At 37.1% G+C, this 18,504-nt stretch overlaps 1 protein-coding gene across 4 annotated transcripts; it reads left to right on the forward strand.

Annotated features, from left to right (window-relative positions):
- Nucleotides 1–2,072: 2,072 nt before the first annotated feature.
- LOC122403542 (transcription factor Maf-like) lies at nucleotides 2,073–13,179 on the forward strand. Of its 4 annotated transcripts, none has more exons than XM_043407113.1 (5): nucleotides 2,073–2,503; nucleotides 4,763–5,297; nucleotides 6,425–6,759; nucleotides 8,203–8,669; nucleotides 9,772–13,179. In XM_043407113.1, the coding sequence occupies exons 1-4, from the start codon at nucleotides 2,420–2,422 to the stop codon at nucleotides 8,593–8,595; spliced, it is 1,347 nt and encodes a 448-aa protein (XP_043263048.1). In that variant the 5' UTR covers nucleotides 2,073–2,419; the 3' UTR covers nucleotides 8,596–8,669; nucleotides 9,772–13,179. The 4 variants fall into 4 exon arrangements, with proteins under 4 accessions (XP_043263048.1, XP_043263050.1, XP_043263051.1 ...); XM_043407115.1 differs by having other exon boundaries at nucleotides 6,425–6,750; XM_043407116.1 differs by having other exon boundaries at nucleotides 4,913–5,297.
- Nucleotides 13,180–18,504: the final 5,325 nt, after the last annotated feature.

Below are 18,504 nucleotides of genomic sequence, written 5' to 3' on the forward strand. Positions count from 1 at the left end.
GCACTTTCGAGAATAAAATTCTTGTAGGTAGACAAATTTTATTAACAATTTTTAACAATAATTTTGTTAATAACATTTTAACGAAGCTTCAATCAACAAATTGACGTTCTTGATTTTCGTCTTATTTTGGCCTCTAGAATCTCTCGTTCAAATTTTTTACTGTAATGGACAGCACTTCGAACACCGCTGGAAATAAAATTTGTTTAAAAAATATCTCAGTAATTATTCATTTGAAGTCCCACTTTGTGTATTACTTTTTTACGCAAAATTTGATGATTTATCCGAATTCGAAAAAAAATATTAGACATTTCATTTAAAAAACTAAAGGTGACCCTAATATTTCAATAAAAAAGTAAGGTAATAAAAAACAGATTAGAGTACTGCACGTCCCCCTAGATACCATGCAACTTGTGTTTGAAACATTTTTTCGTACAACGAATACCTTACGAGTCATTTGAGGTCGTCATGTTAGGGGATTCACCCTTTACATCGTTTGGATTCTCTTCGATAAGACGTATTAAAGATCTAGAAACATCGATCCAAAGAAGAAAAATACGTTTTTTCATATTGAGGTTTCTTCTTTATTATGTTTTACGTAGAATATCTCAAACGATAGATAAGTCAAAACTTTTTAAATATATTTATAATTAACTGCTTATTATTTAACATTAAATAATATTATTGTAAATTGTTCAAATAAAGTATAACACCATTTTAAGTAGAAAAGCAGGTGGGTCGAGTTCAATGTAATAGCAACAAAACTTTTTTGTCAATATGTACATATCTCGAAAAGTAAGACCAGTCGTCACTAAATGAGAAAGGAAAATGTGTAACATATTAATTTCTACAATATATTAAAAAATCATCGCAATCATAGATATAGTTGATCGACAAGTGTATCAATATTTTAAATATGGAGCTTAAATTCTTGAAATTGAATAACTTCGATATAATTGGTCAATTGTGAAAAGATAAATGCATTATTTTGTATAAATTCTTTTGGAAATTCGCAACTTTCAACCGATTCTCTCATATTGTATATTTAACCTAATTCGTGGCATGGAAATTCGGTGTTCGAGGCGTGCATGGTGCTCCAGAGATCGCATAAGTCGCGTAACTGGTTGAAAATCGTACATCCACCGATTCCCAGATCACGGCCGCGCGATAACAGGTCAACCCCTATATACCGAGCGCCGCTAAATTGAAATCCCGAAGAAAGAGAGACGCGGTAGAAGGATCGTGAAACGGCACCGTTGGAGGGGGTGTGGGTGGGGGTTGGGGTAGAGGGGTCGTCGAGGGTGGCGGATAGAAGCATCGCGCCCGCTGAAAAATTATAATAATCACTTTAGAAATTAATGGTAGCTAGAGCCCGGTAGTACGGGATCCGTGTGCCGGGAGTGACAAGGTGGCCTCGATGGTAGGGCACGAGAGGAGCGTGCAAATGGCGACTCCTTCCCGACTGGACCAATCGTTGCACGCGTCGGAGGGTCGAGTAATGGCGGGCACGCCCACTGGCGACGTCATCGTGTCCTGCGCGCAGAGGCACACTCCACACATTCGTCGGGCCAGTCACCATTCGGACGACGTATTCGGCGCAGCTTACCACGCGTCTTCTTTTTCCCTTTTCCATCGTCTGCTCTCGTGTGCATGCAAGAGATCGCAGCAAGGAAAGGTCACCGTTCGGCAGCCCCGATTTCTTTCTCTCCGCGCGGCCGCCATTCTATCGCGGTCGATCGAGAACCCTCGCGGCGACGAGGATCGACGTCGATCGAGTGGAACCACTTTTTGGCGGGAAAGTGCTATGTAGGTGACAGTGTTGTCAGTGGGTGGTCGGTAACGCTTGCCGCGCGACAAACGTTCGAGGACGCGTTTGGGGCAGTGATTTCGATTCCAGAGGAACGATTATCGCGGAACGATGGTGCGATCGATTCTCACCGTACTTGGTTTAACAGTGATCCTCGATCTTTAGACACACGACTGCGACTAATCGCAACCAGTTTGAAATTCGAGTTGTGGGTAACGCTCGATCGGTTAATTGACTGTCAGCGTCGAGAGACGTGGTCGATTGATACGTACTCTTGCAAGGCGGTGTTTTTCGTTCGTGATTGAAAGTAAGAATTAGTGAATCCAGCGGTGAAAATCGATCCGGTTCCGCTCACGTGGCGTACCGTAATCGGTGTCACGTTCGCGACGAGATCGCGGGTAGCGGCCCTCGCGTCGTTAGGCGGAGTCATCGGAGAAGGTGGTCACGACGCAACAAACGGTGACGAGTTGTCGAGGAGGTGGCGAGGACGACGGAGGTGGCGGCGACGGTGGAGGTGGCGGTGGCAGCGAGAAGACGCACCCGTATGCGGCCGCAACCGGTACGATAGAGGAGGTGGAGGCGCAGGAGGTGGAGGTAGAGGTCGACGAGGTTAAGATGGAAGCCGAGGACCATCTCGCCAGGGAATACGTACAGGAGTTTGTTCTCGATCATCTCGATCCCGCCGACGTCAAACGAGAGGTTGGTCATCTCGATACTCTTTTACGCTGGATTATCCAGCAACCTTCTTAAATAATTCATAGTTAAAAATTGTTATATTTGTGAGAGAAAGTGCAAATAAATCGTTAAACGCTCCATGCCCGTTTCTATATAGTATTTCGTTATCGTTCCGATCAATTTGTTTCGCTCTTTTTGAAGAAATATTAAATTAGCCTAAAATATTGAGTGCGTGCAAGTTTCGATGAGTCCTCGATAGACATCTGTACCTTTTTGTTTGAAACAATATCAAACTTCCGTCGATTGTTATTTACGACCAATAGTGGCTGCTTTGAGTTGACAATTTTGTTAAAAATTAATATTCAAGAAGCAATAGATATCATTTGTTCGTTATAAGAGTAGAGGAATCTTAAAAATATTGTGAACAATATAACGTGATGTGTTTGGCAAATCCACCGCATCGTTTTCAATCTATAAAAGATGGTTTTTCAAAACAGACGTGGTACTTTGACCTGATGCTAACAGTTGGACTTAAGTTTGCATCTAAAAAATGATAATACCTACTTCGATGGAGGCATTTTACTATTTTTTCTTTGCTAAAAATATTAACTGTACAATATTAACGAGTATAATGAAGCTACAAATGTGTTGTTATTCATAGTTGCTAATTTTATTATTTAGTATCTAGATGTTAAACTTTTAAAATTGCTCAGTTATATAGGTAACCGTTAATGCAAAACGTGTGACGCGATGTGAAGAAATTCAAAATAACAATTAATTGTAAAAATTATTGTGTTGGCGTTACATTTTATCAACGTTATTATTTTGCGTGTTTGATAGCTATTAGCTCTAATACTAAAACTAACACTACTCGCGTGATTTAATGAGCGAATTATCGTGTCTAATATTGACTTTTCACTTTTGATTCATTATTTTATCTACGTCGGTTCATCGAGTTACGATTAGGTACTACATATTTCATGCGAATGTTGTGCCTGCTGTGTTATATTCTCTTGAGAAAAACCTTAACATTTTTTTTTCAAATTATAAAATATTAATGAAGATATCGTTTAATACATTAATTCATTAACGATAGAAGGTTTGTGGAATTTAGTCCTAAAAGTGCGGTGTTTGATTTAGAAACGTACAAACGTCGAGAGAATTTAGTTTCAAATTTATTTGATTTACAAGACTCTTATTAATATATTTCATTACAATCGCACGGTTTTAATGTTTTAAGGTTTAGTAATTGTAACGTAACGAAACAAGTACCAACGATTTATCCGATTTGTTCTTCCATATTTCTATTTTTTCGACTAAAATGTAAATTTGCAAAAACACAACGACTCGTATTAAAAATAAAAAAAGGGAATGCTAATTCACAAGTCGCTTTTTCATATGTTTTTAGCGAGTATACCATAGAGATGATGAATTAATTTACGCGCGTTAGTATCTGCTACATACTGATAATTTCTGTCAACGTTGGGCTCGCACGTGTGAATGGAGTCACGTGCACTATTTGCATTATATGTGCTTGAAATTATGCCTAACGTTGCAGATTTGCATGACAAAAATGTGGACTTGTTTTTCTGCGTGGACGTTGAGCATCAAATATTAAATACGTTAAACAACAAGGATCGTTGTAAGGTTGCCTAAATTTCGCGTCTATATCTAAATTTTATTCCTAGTAATTAAATTGTATCAATTTCATTTTTTACACGGGAATAAATTATGTACTTCAGACGAATTAAATCCAGATATTTTGATGATAACAAGAAAGATCTAATTCATAAAACATAATAATTAATATGGATTCAACGTAGATTATAAATGGAAACTAGCTATTCGAGATAATGTAAATTACTGTATCTACTTTTAAGGATTCGTGATAATATCGTTTTGCTATCCTGAAAGAAATATTGTCGATTCTAAGCAGCCGATCAAACTATTTTAATAACTATAGTTACCTCGATTACGTCAAAATTGAAATCCACAATCCTTTTATAAAACTCCACCGAAGATGTAGACCTATCCAAGGATAAACTCGTCCGATCTTAGTAAAAAAAGTCTCCAAATATCTTGATGTTCTTCGTTATCCTAATCTGGTAGAACACTAACGAATTTAAGAACGTTGTTCCGAGGAACATTGCACAGAAAGGGTCCGTGAGGTTCGTTAGACTGCCAAAAGAAGGTTGAGACCATTGACATAAGATGGTTATTTGAAAATTAAAATGAAAGATCGAAGAAAAGTTGATGAAATTAACCAATGATCGTTCGGTGTAGGTGCGAATAAGCTCACCGATGATGGTGAACGGTAGCGTGGTGCAGCTACCTGGGCAGGTGCAGACGCAGGGTCTGGCGTTGGCGCCTTTGACGCCGCCGGCGCACGAGTTGGAGCAACCGCATCCGCTTTACGGGCAACCGCATATACAGGTGCAGCACGGAGTCCTGGTGAAGGCACCCCCGGGTACAGCTTCTCACCTAACGACCCTCTCGCATCCTGGAACACCGCCGGACACGCCTCCGGTCTCGGCCTCGCCGCCGCCGTTGCAGTTGCATCGCGGCGAACGAGATTCTCGAGAAAGAGGTATCTTCTTGCACCTGCAGCAGCCTGGATCCCTGGTGCAGGATGAGATGCAGCCAGGAACCGGAGGGATGGGCTGGTTGACGCAGTCTCTCAGGCAGGAACCACTCGACCTCAGGCCTCATTGTCCCCAGGAGCAGACGCCGGAGCATCATCACGAGGCTTGGCCTCCAACACCCACGCATCATCATTTCCAGGACCTGCAGCACCTGCAGCGCCATACCAGGCACACTGGTAAGTAGATCAAACATGGATCGGAAGTTCTACCTGGCAGGGTAAAAGGCTAAATAACAAACGAAAACCAATTTTGGTTAATTCTTTCGAAGGTATCACTGTTATGATCCTATCCTTGGATATTCGGAACTGTGTGGCAATTGTTTAAAACCTTGTGTCAATAATGGCGTATTCAGGGTACCCCTTTTCTTCGTAATAAGACATTGTTGCGTCGAAACTCGTTGCACACTGACTTATGAAACGAAACTTTCTTGATCCTGTTCACGTATAGTAAAACCGAATATTTTCTAAAGTGTTTAGTAACTGGAGATGAAAAATAACTGGAAAAGTAACTGGATAGAAAATGAACTCTTTGGATCTTCGAAAGTAGTAGCACACGAAGAGAAACTACTACAACGATGTCCCATGTTAGGTTTACATCCTCGTAAAGTTCTTCCGTTTGTTTGCTAGGATCATGAAGGCAAAGTGATGAAATTATTGTGTCTGATAGGTGTATCTTTCGAAAATTAACTCTTATCTAGTGCTTGTTATGTTATCTTTATATATTTCATCTTCGACTTGTACTTTACTTCCACTACATCGAAGTCAAAGACCACGATTATCACATTTTTGGTATCGACTTTCGAAATGTCGTGTTGTTAATTTAACGTAAAACTTAACCGTAATTATTCAAAAACATACAAAAATGGGAACAATAACGTTCACCTATATCATCGACTCTTAAGCAATCGTGTGAATCAACACATCGTTTCATTGACTCGAAGTATGCGATGAAGAAAATTTAATACATTTCGATACGATGAATCACTGTGGTTGCGATGGCGAAGTTGCTTGAATTTCACAAAGCAAATAATCTTTATTAACTTATTAGTTTTTTTTACAAATTCGATAAGAACCGTAACCGAAACTGATAACATTTTGTACTATACTATAATATAACTGTTTTCAACCTCTGGCGACAAGAATAGAGGCCGAAATTTTTGTCGAATCGGAAACTGTAAATCCGTTGGTCCGGAAATGTTGCGGTGCTCGCGTCGCGTCGCGTCGCGTCGGGGCGAAATAAATCGTAAAGGAAAATTCGTTCTTCGGGGAAGGGGATTCAAAGTCGACAAATGTTATTGTCGCAGGTGGATACATCACGATGTCGGGTCACATAGAATACTACGGGGGCGCGGGTGCAGGCGGCGGGATGCTTCCCGCGGGCGGAAGTGGAATGTCGGGGATGGAAGACAGCATGCAGGGCATACCGATGCAACCGGGAAGACCGATGAGCGTTTGTTCAGTGAGTTCTTGCGGTGCCGGAGGACCTAGTCCTGCGCACAGGACAGGCAGTGGCCTGTACTCGAATTGCGGCAGTAACAACCCCCAGGAAGAACTCATGAACGACGAGCTGCTCATGTCCCTTTCCGTGCGCGAATTAAACAAACGCCTCCATGGCTGCCCGCGGGAAGAGGTGAGTCAGGTCTCTTATTTTTTTAATCTCACTCCCATCTCTCTGATGCTTAGTTATTTCCCGTTGCAAACGATTTCCCGACTTTTATTCCGTTTGCGAACACGGCCTTTCGTACGTTCTCAACTTTAGTCGATTTACAATACAGTCAGTCCTCCACGTGTGCGGTTAATTCGTTGTAAAGCGTTTCGCTTGAATCGAATTGTATAAATAGATGTGCTTTTCAAACGTCATATTGAGTCCCTGGGGGCCAACAGTGTCAAGTTTAAAAGAATACTTTACGGTTCATGTAATACTAGAAAAATATGTTTACATTTTTTAATAAATTTAATCGAAACATATTATGCAACGTCGTATTTTCTATGTTTATACGCTGTCTGAACGGAAAGCGACAGAAAATTAGGCGTTTAACAAAGACATAGGTGACGACGTGATCGCATAACTCGAGGATTTACTGTACTTCCTATCCGATTACAAGTATTGCAAGAATTAGAAGCAAAGTCGAGCCTTACGAATTGTACAAGTTGTAACAGAGTTTATGATAAAATATTTCTCACTTTCGCGATATCAGAAGATAGAATCCACTTCCAAAGGATCTTACATCCAGAAACTTTAAGTGTACCGACTGTAATGTAATAATAGTGATATTAACACATTGCCAACCAATTTGAAGAAATATCAATCACGTAGAAACACTTGTACAAACTGTATGCAATCTAAAATTAAAGATAACATTAAGAGAAACTAAATGAGAGTTAATTTTCGAAAAACATATATATATATATATATATATATATATATATTTAAGATCGCTTATGTTGCTAGCCTTAGAGGTTAGTCCGTTTGAATATCGATTAAATACATTTTTAAATATTCTCTACTTACGATTAAGAATACCAATTATTTTATAAATTATTTCACTAAGCAAATATAATTTATCCTAACATAGTCTTGTTTAACAATTTTATATTCATCAGAAGCTAAGTATAATTTGATATTTTAAGAAACTTTCTCCATGATCAGTTCTCCAGAAACAAAGGTTTATTAATCACCATATTCTAGGAGTCATATTTCCGTGTATATTTTTAAAAAAGTGTATGGTTGGCAAAGTGTTAATAGCGATATAAACAAAAGAGAAGAATTCGCAGAAAGCCTGTTAAGTTTAAGAAATCTAAGCGGAGCGAAAACGAAGTGGATCGTTGACAGTAGAGCGACTCGCCCTATGGTCAAACATACAATCTCACCGATTTTCAACACATGTATTAACGAGGAAATTTCGTAATTCGTTGAAGATGCATATAAATCGTGACGAAATTTTCCTGGAACGCGCTTGTACAATTCGCGATGGTAGATGATCCAAACAAGAAAGAACAATGGCGATCGCGTAGATGATAAGAGATTTACTAGATTGGAATCGATCCATTGGTAAAAATGAATTTCTCGTGTTGTGCGAAGGTTGTGCGTCTGAAGCAGAAGCGACGGACCTTGAAGAATCGCGGCTACGCTCAAAACTGTCGCAGCAAACGGCTGCAGCAACGTCACGATCTCGAGACGACGAATCGGAACCTGCAAAACGAACTTCAACGGTTGAAGATCGAGCTGGCTCGGGTCCAGCAGGAACGCGATCTCTACAAGCAGCGATGCGAAATCCTCAGAACCAGACAGAATCATCATCATAATCACAATCATAACCATCATCAGCAACAGGCGTCGCAACAACAGCAACAACAACCGCAATCGCAGCAACATCAGACGCAAAGCCAACAGCAACCGCCGCCTCAGCAACAGCAACAGCCGTCGCAACAGCAACACCAACCAGCGCCTGCTAGCCCCGAAGTTTATCTGTGACATCGACAGCGCCGAGGAGGCGCTTGCTGGACCTGAACAGATCATCCGTTGAGAGATCGTGAAATTCTCGATCGGTGAGTGTCGAAAAACATTTATTCTTCATCATTTTATTATTTCATTTCACTCGTACGAGCGTTTCCTTGCGAGAAACGTACGAGGGTCGTTCGATAAATGCAGACACGATGCGTGTAACATTCAAGATGGCGGCGAATGTTCTAACGTGCTTCCTACCGTCCCATTTTATTCCTTGTTCCTTTTTATTTTACTCGTTTATTCGACGCAAATTTATGGGTACGTTTACTATAATTTTAACGAGGATGTTTGTTTTATCGTTATAAATGTTCAGTCAATCGTTCGGATCGACCGTTTTGTTTAAAGTGACGCCACAGTGCTTCACGTATGTGGGAATTCAGACTAAAAGCCGTAACTTTTAAACTAATCAATTTTCGACCTAAGAACTTTAATACTTTTTGGAAGAGGATACGAAAAGTATACATTTTCGATTAAATGAATTTAAGTGATCTTGATTTTTTATCGAATAAAAAATGCCTTGTTGATTTGTACAAATTTCAATAATATTCTGACATCATTTTCTACAACAAATTGGCAAATTCAGTACAAATGATTGATAGTATTAAAATGCATGTTCCTTTACTAGTATCTTAATATATAAAAATTTGCATGGAGTTTTTGTCCATTACGCGACACACCGTGGACACTTTATTCGCGTTATAATCGAAATGTACGGTTTTTTTTTTGTGCGGAAAAGTAAGTCAAAAGTGTGCATTTCATAATTACATATTCTTTCTGTATCTTATGCGGACGCATACAGAAAACATCGTTTGAAATTATCATTGTAGCTAACAGATTACGGTTCTGTGACATCATTTTTGTTTAATCGTAATTCTTTTCATAAATTTTATGTCCGGAACAATCGAAACAATTGTTCGTGAGGATAAAAGCAGCCGTTTAGATCTTTTATCGGATCAAGTTTTAATCCCGTGCAAATCCTTACATCGTAACGAATAATCCTTTCTGCTTTACATCTCTGTTTATTATAGGTAGTTGTAATCGTGATTCTCGTGTATGATTTTAATAACGATCGATGTCAAGTGCACGATGATTTTCGATACTGTGTTATCTTTATTTTTTTTTCTTTTTTTAATTTGTTCACAGTGACATACCTTGGCCGTAGGTTGAAAAAACCAAGCAAGCAACCGAGTATTCCTTCGAGAAGCAGTTTTTCAATCGAGATTTAAGTCCTAAGCACATCTCTAAGCTCGTCTACGTGTATATAGCGCTCAGTTCTCGGTCTTTATATTTTTTTCCCCTTTCTTTTTCTCTCTTTACACAGCTTTGTTAAGCCACGGCGAGGGCCTTGACTGTTAAACTGACTTTGTAAATCGTGTATGGAGTTACAGCGCAACTAAGGTATCATTAGATTAAAGGTAATTAGTTCTATTCGCATAGGTATATGAATATATGCTCGTGGTAGACTGAACGTCTTTGCCAAATATTGTACCAAAAAGAGAAAAAAAAAATATATGAGAATAACTGTACTTTGTCGTAGCGCAAAAAGGAACAGTGACGAAGCTTGCGCGAAGAAACGGTAGCGTTAAGAGGTTCATCCTATTTGTTATTTAATTTCTAGCCAATTAATAATTTTAATCGTTCGATACGAACAAATCGGTTTGGATAGCCTTCGTTGCTGCCTGTCGTCTTTGCTACTGTTCGCGTTTTAAAGTACATATACAGCGTGATATGAAAAATGGGTCAATACATTTGCAGGTATATAGTATATAAACATGTATAAGAAACATTTAATTAACCTCTAATTGCTTCTTAATTAATCGGAGATATGTAGAGTCTCTGTACTAATTTAATTTCAGTATTTGTTTCTTGATAATTATACTTTTAAACGTGTGTACAAATGAAACGAAGAATTGAGAAATTTTACAGAGTAGATGGTAAGCAAACAATACGTTAAAAATTCAACCATCAGCCATGAAAATGTTTAATGTTATTTTTTTTTTGTCACTTGAACACCTTGTTTATAGAACTCGTAATTATTTGTCAAATCTTAAAGAGATAAATCCGTAGCACAAGATATGATAAAAATGATACACGAGAAAAAGATATCCATATTGTATTTTTAAAATTATCAAGGGCTTTGAAAAACCTAATATTTTTTTACTAATTTTGATAAAGAAATAAATATAATTAACACGATTAAAACAACTACGTTTCATTTTAAAATATAAAACGACGTTTTATTTACACTCCAGATCCGATCGCGTTTTAACATAAAATGCAATTATTTTTTTCTCTTTGAAATACTAAAATTGGCGGCAAATGTTTACAGTTATAAGTAGAATTAATTAAATTATACGTAAGTTGCGGTACGTAGGATTTTATAGTTTCATTTTTGATTCGTTTTAACTCGAACAAGAGAAGGATCGACGTTTTTTCAAAGCAAAATTCTTATTTCAAATTCGAGATTTTCCTAGCGTAGAATTTTGCAAATTTTTATATTTCGCGTCACGTTCTATGATAGTTCGTACAACATACAGTGCTGTGAATAATTATAAAATGAAATAACAACATAGTTAATAAGAAGTTTGGTATCACTTTCCTTTTATCGTTTCTAACAGCCGTTTCCGTGCATACTATTTATCAGTTTGTCTAAAATGTATCGAGTAATTTCCGTCCATCTATATTTTAATACTTTTATAAATTGTAGTTTTGCGAATCCATCTTATCGTTCTGCGTTTCTTTGCAATGCATCTCGCAAATTGATTGGGTTCGAATCAAGATTTTGAGGTAGTTATTATCTTACAAAAATTGTGAGAAAATTTTAGGTTGGAAGATAAACGCCCTATGATTTTCGAATTGTTCTATAGAAGAAATTAAATTTAAAAAATTCTATGTAGTTTATTACAGACAATGTTCCTTTAATAATTATTTTTCTAAATACTATATGCCTCCAATTCGTTCGACCCTGGATCACCCTGTATTTAAGAATAATTAATTGACGTCCAAGTTCGAAAGTGGTTTCGATCGTTCCTTATCGTTTATCGGTATTAATTTTTACATAGTCACGCGCGTGTAATACAGCGTCCTTGAACTCGTGCATCGTGGCAGCACCGAAGATACATTTGAACGACGCGTTCTATAAATTTATACTTCCGAGCGAATAGTGGAGAATGTTTTAGGGACTTGTACCGGTTAAAAATCGGTTGTACTGTCGTAATCCTCATAAAAATCGAAATATCGAAAAATACTGGTATTATTTTCGGTTTCTCTATTTTGTTACCATTTCTCAAGATTTTTTTTAAGTAGAGATCTAGAACCGGTACTATTTTTTTATCGTAATTGGCACCAGTTTTACTAAGACTGATATAATACCGAAGTTTCTGTATACCAAAATAATTATCATCTTTTGACGATGGAAACATTGTATTCCAAAACGTTGCCACATTTAGATTATCGTATACTAGAATGGAATTGTAGACTTGAAAATAAAGTGGAATATAAAGAAACGAAGATCGGTCCTCGAGTTTGGTGATAATTTTTATTTCGTTTTTCGGTATTACATCGGTTTCAAAATCGCTGATATAACAACGGTACGAAAATCATACCGGTATCGAGTCCCTGTTTTAGGCAAGGGCCAAGTTTTCGTTGAATGGAGTAGCCGAAAAGGCGGATAATTTAGGCGATCGCTTTCTGTTTCGTTTCGACGTCGAATCGTGAAGAATTCGAAACTGATCATCGATTGATCGATGGGATCTGCTTCTACTTAGTACCTACGATGTTCGAACGCGTGTGCAAGCATGGCTGCGAGTGTCTGTTTTCTTAAGGGGTGGTCGCGGCGAACCTGTGGGGTCATCAATTTTTTTTCGAACTGTTTCCGGCGATTCCAGAGCAAAAATAAGTAGACACGTATCCGAGCTTTTTTGTCATTTATTTATAAAGATATTTAACATTTAATTTAAAAAATTTTGTGTTACGCGTAGTTTACATAGGAGTTGAAATTCTTTTTCTACTTATTTTTGCTTTAGAATTATCGGGAAAAATTTGAAAAGAATCGACGACAGATGCAACCTCTCCTTGTTAGAAATTGCGTAACAAAGACGTGTCGGTACATTTTCGTACCGGCACCAGACGAACGGTGATATCGTTTTTTAGTACTTATGGCACAAAATGATCTGTATACGGTAGCTCTACAAATTATCGTCTCTTCTGTTTCTTTTCTAAGGGATGTTTGAACGAGAGGGGGCTGCGTTGTTTTTCTCTGTGCTATACAGCGGCGTAAATTTTGCGACGAGAGCGTACTCGACAATCGTCCTCGTTGTCGCGTAGTAAATGTTAATTAATAGATTTTCAACGAAATCTATATTTTCTTCTTTATTTCTTCTCACAGCAGCTTGTTTTATTTCGTACTATTTCTTTGGGGTTGTGCAAGAATACAGGCGAAGAGGTTGATACAAAAATTACGCCACTGTCTTATCGAATTACATATGAAGCATATATATTATTGTTTTGTCGCGTTGGATTATGGTCCTATACGATTTAAGAATCTTTTAATTCCCGTTACATTGTCTCATGTGTACATAAAATAATTATTATACTTCTTATTATAAATAAATGCCGATACCGGCGGTTTCAGATACACGCAGTACTAATTTATCTCTCACCGAGCCTTCATACGTCCCTTCCTCCGAAACGCTCCATTAACGTCTTCAGCATAGATAAAACAAAAAGATAAAATTAAAATTAGTTTGAAAATTCCGCAAATGAAAATAATTATTTCAGTTGTTGCAAAAAGTAATTTCTATTTCGAGTTTTCAATTTCAGTTACATAAAATTTGTCCTTTCTACGAAAAGAATATTTTTTCTAAACGGGTCATGTGTTGGCCAGTATTTATCGATTGTTAACGTTTATTTAGATTAGCGTCGATTGGTATAGCTTATTTCTCTATGGTAAGTTTCTTTTTATAAATCTATCGAGGTCAGTTAATTATTAACTTTACTTTGTAAATCAATAACGGCTTATTGGTTTATGTAAGAATTTTTATTAATTACTCAAAAGTTATCGATTGTCTATTTTGATAAGATTAAAATAAATGTTATACTTTACACATTTAAAATTGAAATCTATACGACTCGATTAAGTTACCAAAATGTTACCTAATATAGTTATCGTTTAACGATAGAACAAATTTGGAACTCGAATTAAAAAGTACATATTTCCGTATGTGGGATATTTCTGACTTACCTAAATTTTACGATGATTGTCAATTGTAAAAATTGATTATCAATGTCTATTTCTATAAATCGATGCCTCGTATTATACAGGGTGTCCGGCCACCACTGGGAAAAATTTTAAAGGAAGATTCTAGAAGCCAAAATAAGACGACAATCAAGAATATCAATTTGTTGATGGAGACTTCGTTAAAAAGTTATCCAAAAATTAAATTAAAAAATTTCAAATCATTCTGAAAAAATTATTTTTGGTTGCGGGAGTCAATTATAATCATTTTTGGTGAATACACATACCCCCAAAATCCTACCCACTTTCGAGAAGAAAATTCGGGTAGGTGCTGAAATTTTTCGGTAAAAAAAAAAAATTTTCAAATCGTTCTAAAAAAATTACTTTCAGTTGCATGGATCGATTACAATTATTTTTGGTCATTACATATACTCTCGGAATCCTACGCATTTTCGAGAAAAAAATTCCTTACCGAAAATCTAATGTGAGGCTAAAAATGCTTCCCTGAAGCATGCGTATCTTTAAAATGTCATAACTTCTGAACGGATTGGGGAATCTTAATGTTTCAAAATGTAAACAACGCGTATTTTGGCGAAGAATATGTGGACATTCCAAAAATATTCGAAAAGTTATTCCTTGACGCTGCAAAATGAAAAAAATTCCATAAAAATAGTCCAATTTTCAAACAGCCATAACTCCTACAATAGTGAATGTACTTCATTGAAATTTTGGGGAGAACTAGAGTTGATGGATACCTGCAAAAAGTGTTAAACAACTTTTCTGTACAGTGCCAACCAAATTTATTAAAAATGAAAAATGAGTTTTTAAGAAAAATCGACAAGGTAGGTGCCTAAATTTTTCAACGAAAAAAAATTCAGTACGTGCGGAATTTTAAATGTTAATTACTTTTTAACGAAGCCTCCATCAACAAATTGGTATTGTTGATTTTCGTCTTATTTTGGCCTGTACAATCTCCCATTAAAATGTTTCCCAGGGGTGACCGAACACCCTGTATAAAGATCCGTAAATGAAACTTTAAATGAACACTATTCACTGATACGAGTACATCGATAACGGCATAGACGTAGAAGGGCAAGATCGATTAATTAAAATGGCCGGGAATACGAAAGAAAAGGAGAAAACGATCGAGAAAGACTATAGAACGGGAAGTTCTGGTTAGCAGCGACTCGCATTTCGCGTGATCCTAGGTGTAACGTGCAATGTGCAGGCTCAGCATTTCATTTGAGAGGCAGACACGAGCATTGGGTATGGAATCCCCTTCGTTCCTTTATGCACCAACAAACTCCTCCTCTCTATTTCTTTCTTCGTTCCTCTCATTAACCTCATCGTGCCTCCAAGCAACAAATATTTGCTACACGTGCAACCAGCAGTTTCGAATTTCGATGAATTTGACGCTACTCGTTGCCGTTATTCTACACTGTCGTCCTCGTCCCGTTGGGCTATCAAACAAATTTTTAGTCCCACTCGTCAGTTACATATAAAATGCTCGATTCAGTCTATCGATAATATTGCCTGGTCCAGATTATAACTGACATTTGGAAATATCAACCTTTACCGATGATAAAAAAATAGGAAGATAAAAATCTTTATAATCGAGTTTGTTGATTAAAAGGATATGAATTCATTTACAAATTACATTTGTGAAAAGCATAAGGTTCATATTTTGACAAAAGATTTTTATTTCAGACGAACTTAATAAATACAAGTTAGAAAAAGTAATGTTTTTTTATTTATTAAAATAATTTTGTTCGAAGCGAAATTATCGAGCCGTGGATGTTTGTTTTCATCGAACCCTTGTCTAATGTAGTCGTAATCGTAGAGATTTACGATTTCTATGTTAGATCCCTTTATCGCGAGCATTTGGCTGGCTTCGCGGCTTAAAAACGCGAAACATTGGCACGCGTTTTCATGAACGCACGCGGGGCTCCGTCGTTCTCGCTTCCCTCACTTTATTTGCAACGCCGTTTCTGCTGACACCGACGCTCGACGATGAATCCATCGAGATGGAACGTCGGTAAACAAAACGTTCACCTCTTTCGGTGAAGCCCGCAGCCCAACACGGACCGGAACCGTTCGGAAGACCACGATCAATGCCCCATAACCACGGAATCGTGAACAGGAATAATTTTATACGCCTCTAGAACACCAATGTTCCCAGACGTTACAAAAAGCTACGAAGAATAATACGTAGACCGTATATTATCGTGAAAAAATATCTCGTTCTTTACGATTTAGCTTTTTATTCATGTACACCGAGGTAGGAAGTAACAAAGAACAAAATAATTTTGTTCTATCAGGTCGTTCCATATATTCGTGCCAAGTTTTCTACTCCAACTTAAGGAGCCTTTCTACTTCGTGAGATTAAAAAAATCGGTTTGTCTTTTGTGTTTTCTTTTAGTATGTAGCCTCGAAAATATATCTACACAATATTAAATTTAAATTCGGAAAACTAACGAAGTTATAGCCTGCTGACAGGTATAACAACTGGACATAAAACTTTAAAGCTGTTTTTCTCGAAACTATATTTTTCTACGATGCGTAGACTATGACATGAAAACTATTTAAGATATTGTGGCGCTGCTTTGCTGTGGGTAGGAACTCGGGAAGTTCGTAGGAGGACAGCTAAGGAAAGGAGGGGGCGCGTTTCATCCGAGCCTGCTAGCGGACTCGTTAGTAAGGCTTTCTAGCAGGCCCTGACTTAGACGACTGGAATATTGGGAAGTCGGCCGAGGAGTATAGTATACTGGGTGTTCGACCTCTCCTGGGAAAAATTTTAATGGTAGATTATAGAGGCCAAAATAAAACGAAAATGAAGAATACTAATTTGTTGATGGAGGCTTCGTTAAAAAGTTATTAACGTTTAAAGTTCCGCCTGTAGAACGGCAATCTGCGTACAGCAGCGTGCATGCGATAGTGGTTCTCACTCAGCATGAGAAACTCTACTTAATGACTCATCGACAGCCTTACAGTTTTTTAGCTGTTCGCAGACAGCCGTTCTACAGGCGGAACTTTAAACGTTAATAACTTTTTAACGAAGTCTCAATCAACAAATTGGCATTCTTGATTTTCGTCTTATTTTGACCTCCAGAATCTCCCTCTGGTGCCGAGCATGGGAGGCGACACTACAATATCAACATCAAATTTATGTAGTATCTTTAGAACTGGTCTCTCTATAGTATGAATTAAGATAACTACGATATGTGCAATACTTTTTCTTTTATTATCAAAAAAGCAACCGAATATATGAAAATATTCAGTACCTTTTCGTAAAATAACTACCATTGTGCCATTTTTCGTTTTTTTGAAAAGATCTTAGTTTATGCTATAACCAAACTTATCTATGTATATTAAGAATATCTTTGGTTTTTGGATTTCGACTAACTTGTTTGCAAAATATTACCTACGCAGTCGGGCGCTGTACGTAAAAACTACTGTTCGTTGATCAACAAAAACTGCGTAATCGATAAATATTATGTGTTGCAAAAATTCGTAAATATAATTAAATATATAATGAATATATCCAAAAAACCCGGAATTAATCGTTCATTAATAGTCCGCAAAAAAAATCATAACGAAGCACATTTTTTTCTTGCCTACACGGTAAAATGGCTCCTTAAAGTAATATTTTAAACATACAGGGTGTTCGGCCACCTCTGGGAAAAATTTTAATGAGATTCTAGAGGCCAAAATAAGACGAAAATCAAAAATATCAATTTCTTGACTGAGGCTTCGTTAAAATGTTATTAAAAAATTAAATTAAAAAATTTCAAATTATTCTGAAAAAATTATTTTTGGTTGCAGGGGTCAATTACAATCATTTTTGGTGAATAGACATACCCCCGATATCCTGCGCATTTTCGAGAAAAAAATTCAGTACGAGCTGAACTTTAAACGTTAATAACTTTTTAACGAAGCCTCCATCAACAAATTGGTATTGGTTCAGTTTTTTTATATGCTAACAAAAATATTCGTTCAGAAAATTTCTTTCCATAAGCCAGTGTGGATTCTAAACGTCGAGCTTTGACACAATATCTATTTCTTTCAAATTTCTATGAATCGTTGATATTAGTACCTTTAAAATTTTAGAAATCACCTGAATTGACGAATTTTGTTTCTTTTCTATTAAATTTCAAATTTTATCCTCGTCAATTTCGGAATATTGAACGACACGAACTTATGGGACGATCTAATAATTTAGAAAATATAATGCACGATTTAGACTACGATTACTGGAGTTCTGACTAAGTAAGTAAATAACTGTTACTTCCACTTCCAGCACGTGTTTACAATATGTTGTAAAAATGATGTATTTTTTTATTAAAAGTTAAATTTATGCGAGTGCTTTCGACGCGATGATAAAGAAGATAGTTCAAACAGCTAACCCTCTGTTTCTTTCAGTCATATACTTTATGTGTTATTTATTTAAACCGTGTACCAATATTTAAGATACCATTATGGGTATGGACACGAGGAATTATCGATGTAACAATTACACGCTTAGAAGCGCGAAAAGTCACCGACGTTTTCAGCGGTTGTCAAACGAGAAGGTGGATAAAGTTCTAACGAGGATTTAACTAACTTGTCCGCAGGGGTCGCTTGACAATGGGCTTGTCTTCGAC

The sequence above is a fragment of the Colletes gigas genome, unplaced genomic scaffold (assembly GCF_013123115.1).
Source record: "Colletes gigas isolate AHSC1104 unplaced genomic scaffold, ASM1312311v1 Colletes_gigas_Sc00059, whole genome shotgun sequence".
NCBI lineage: Eukaryota > Metazoa > Arthropoda > Insecta > Hymenoptera > Colletidae > Colletes > Colletes gigas.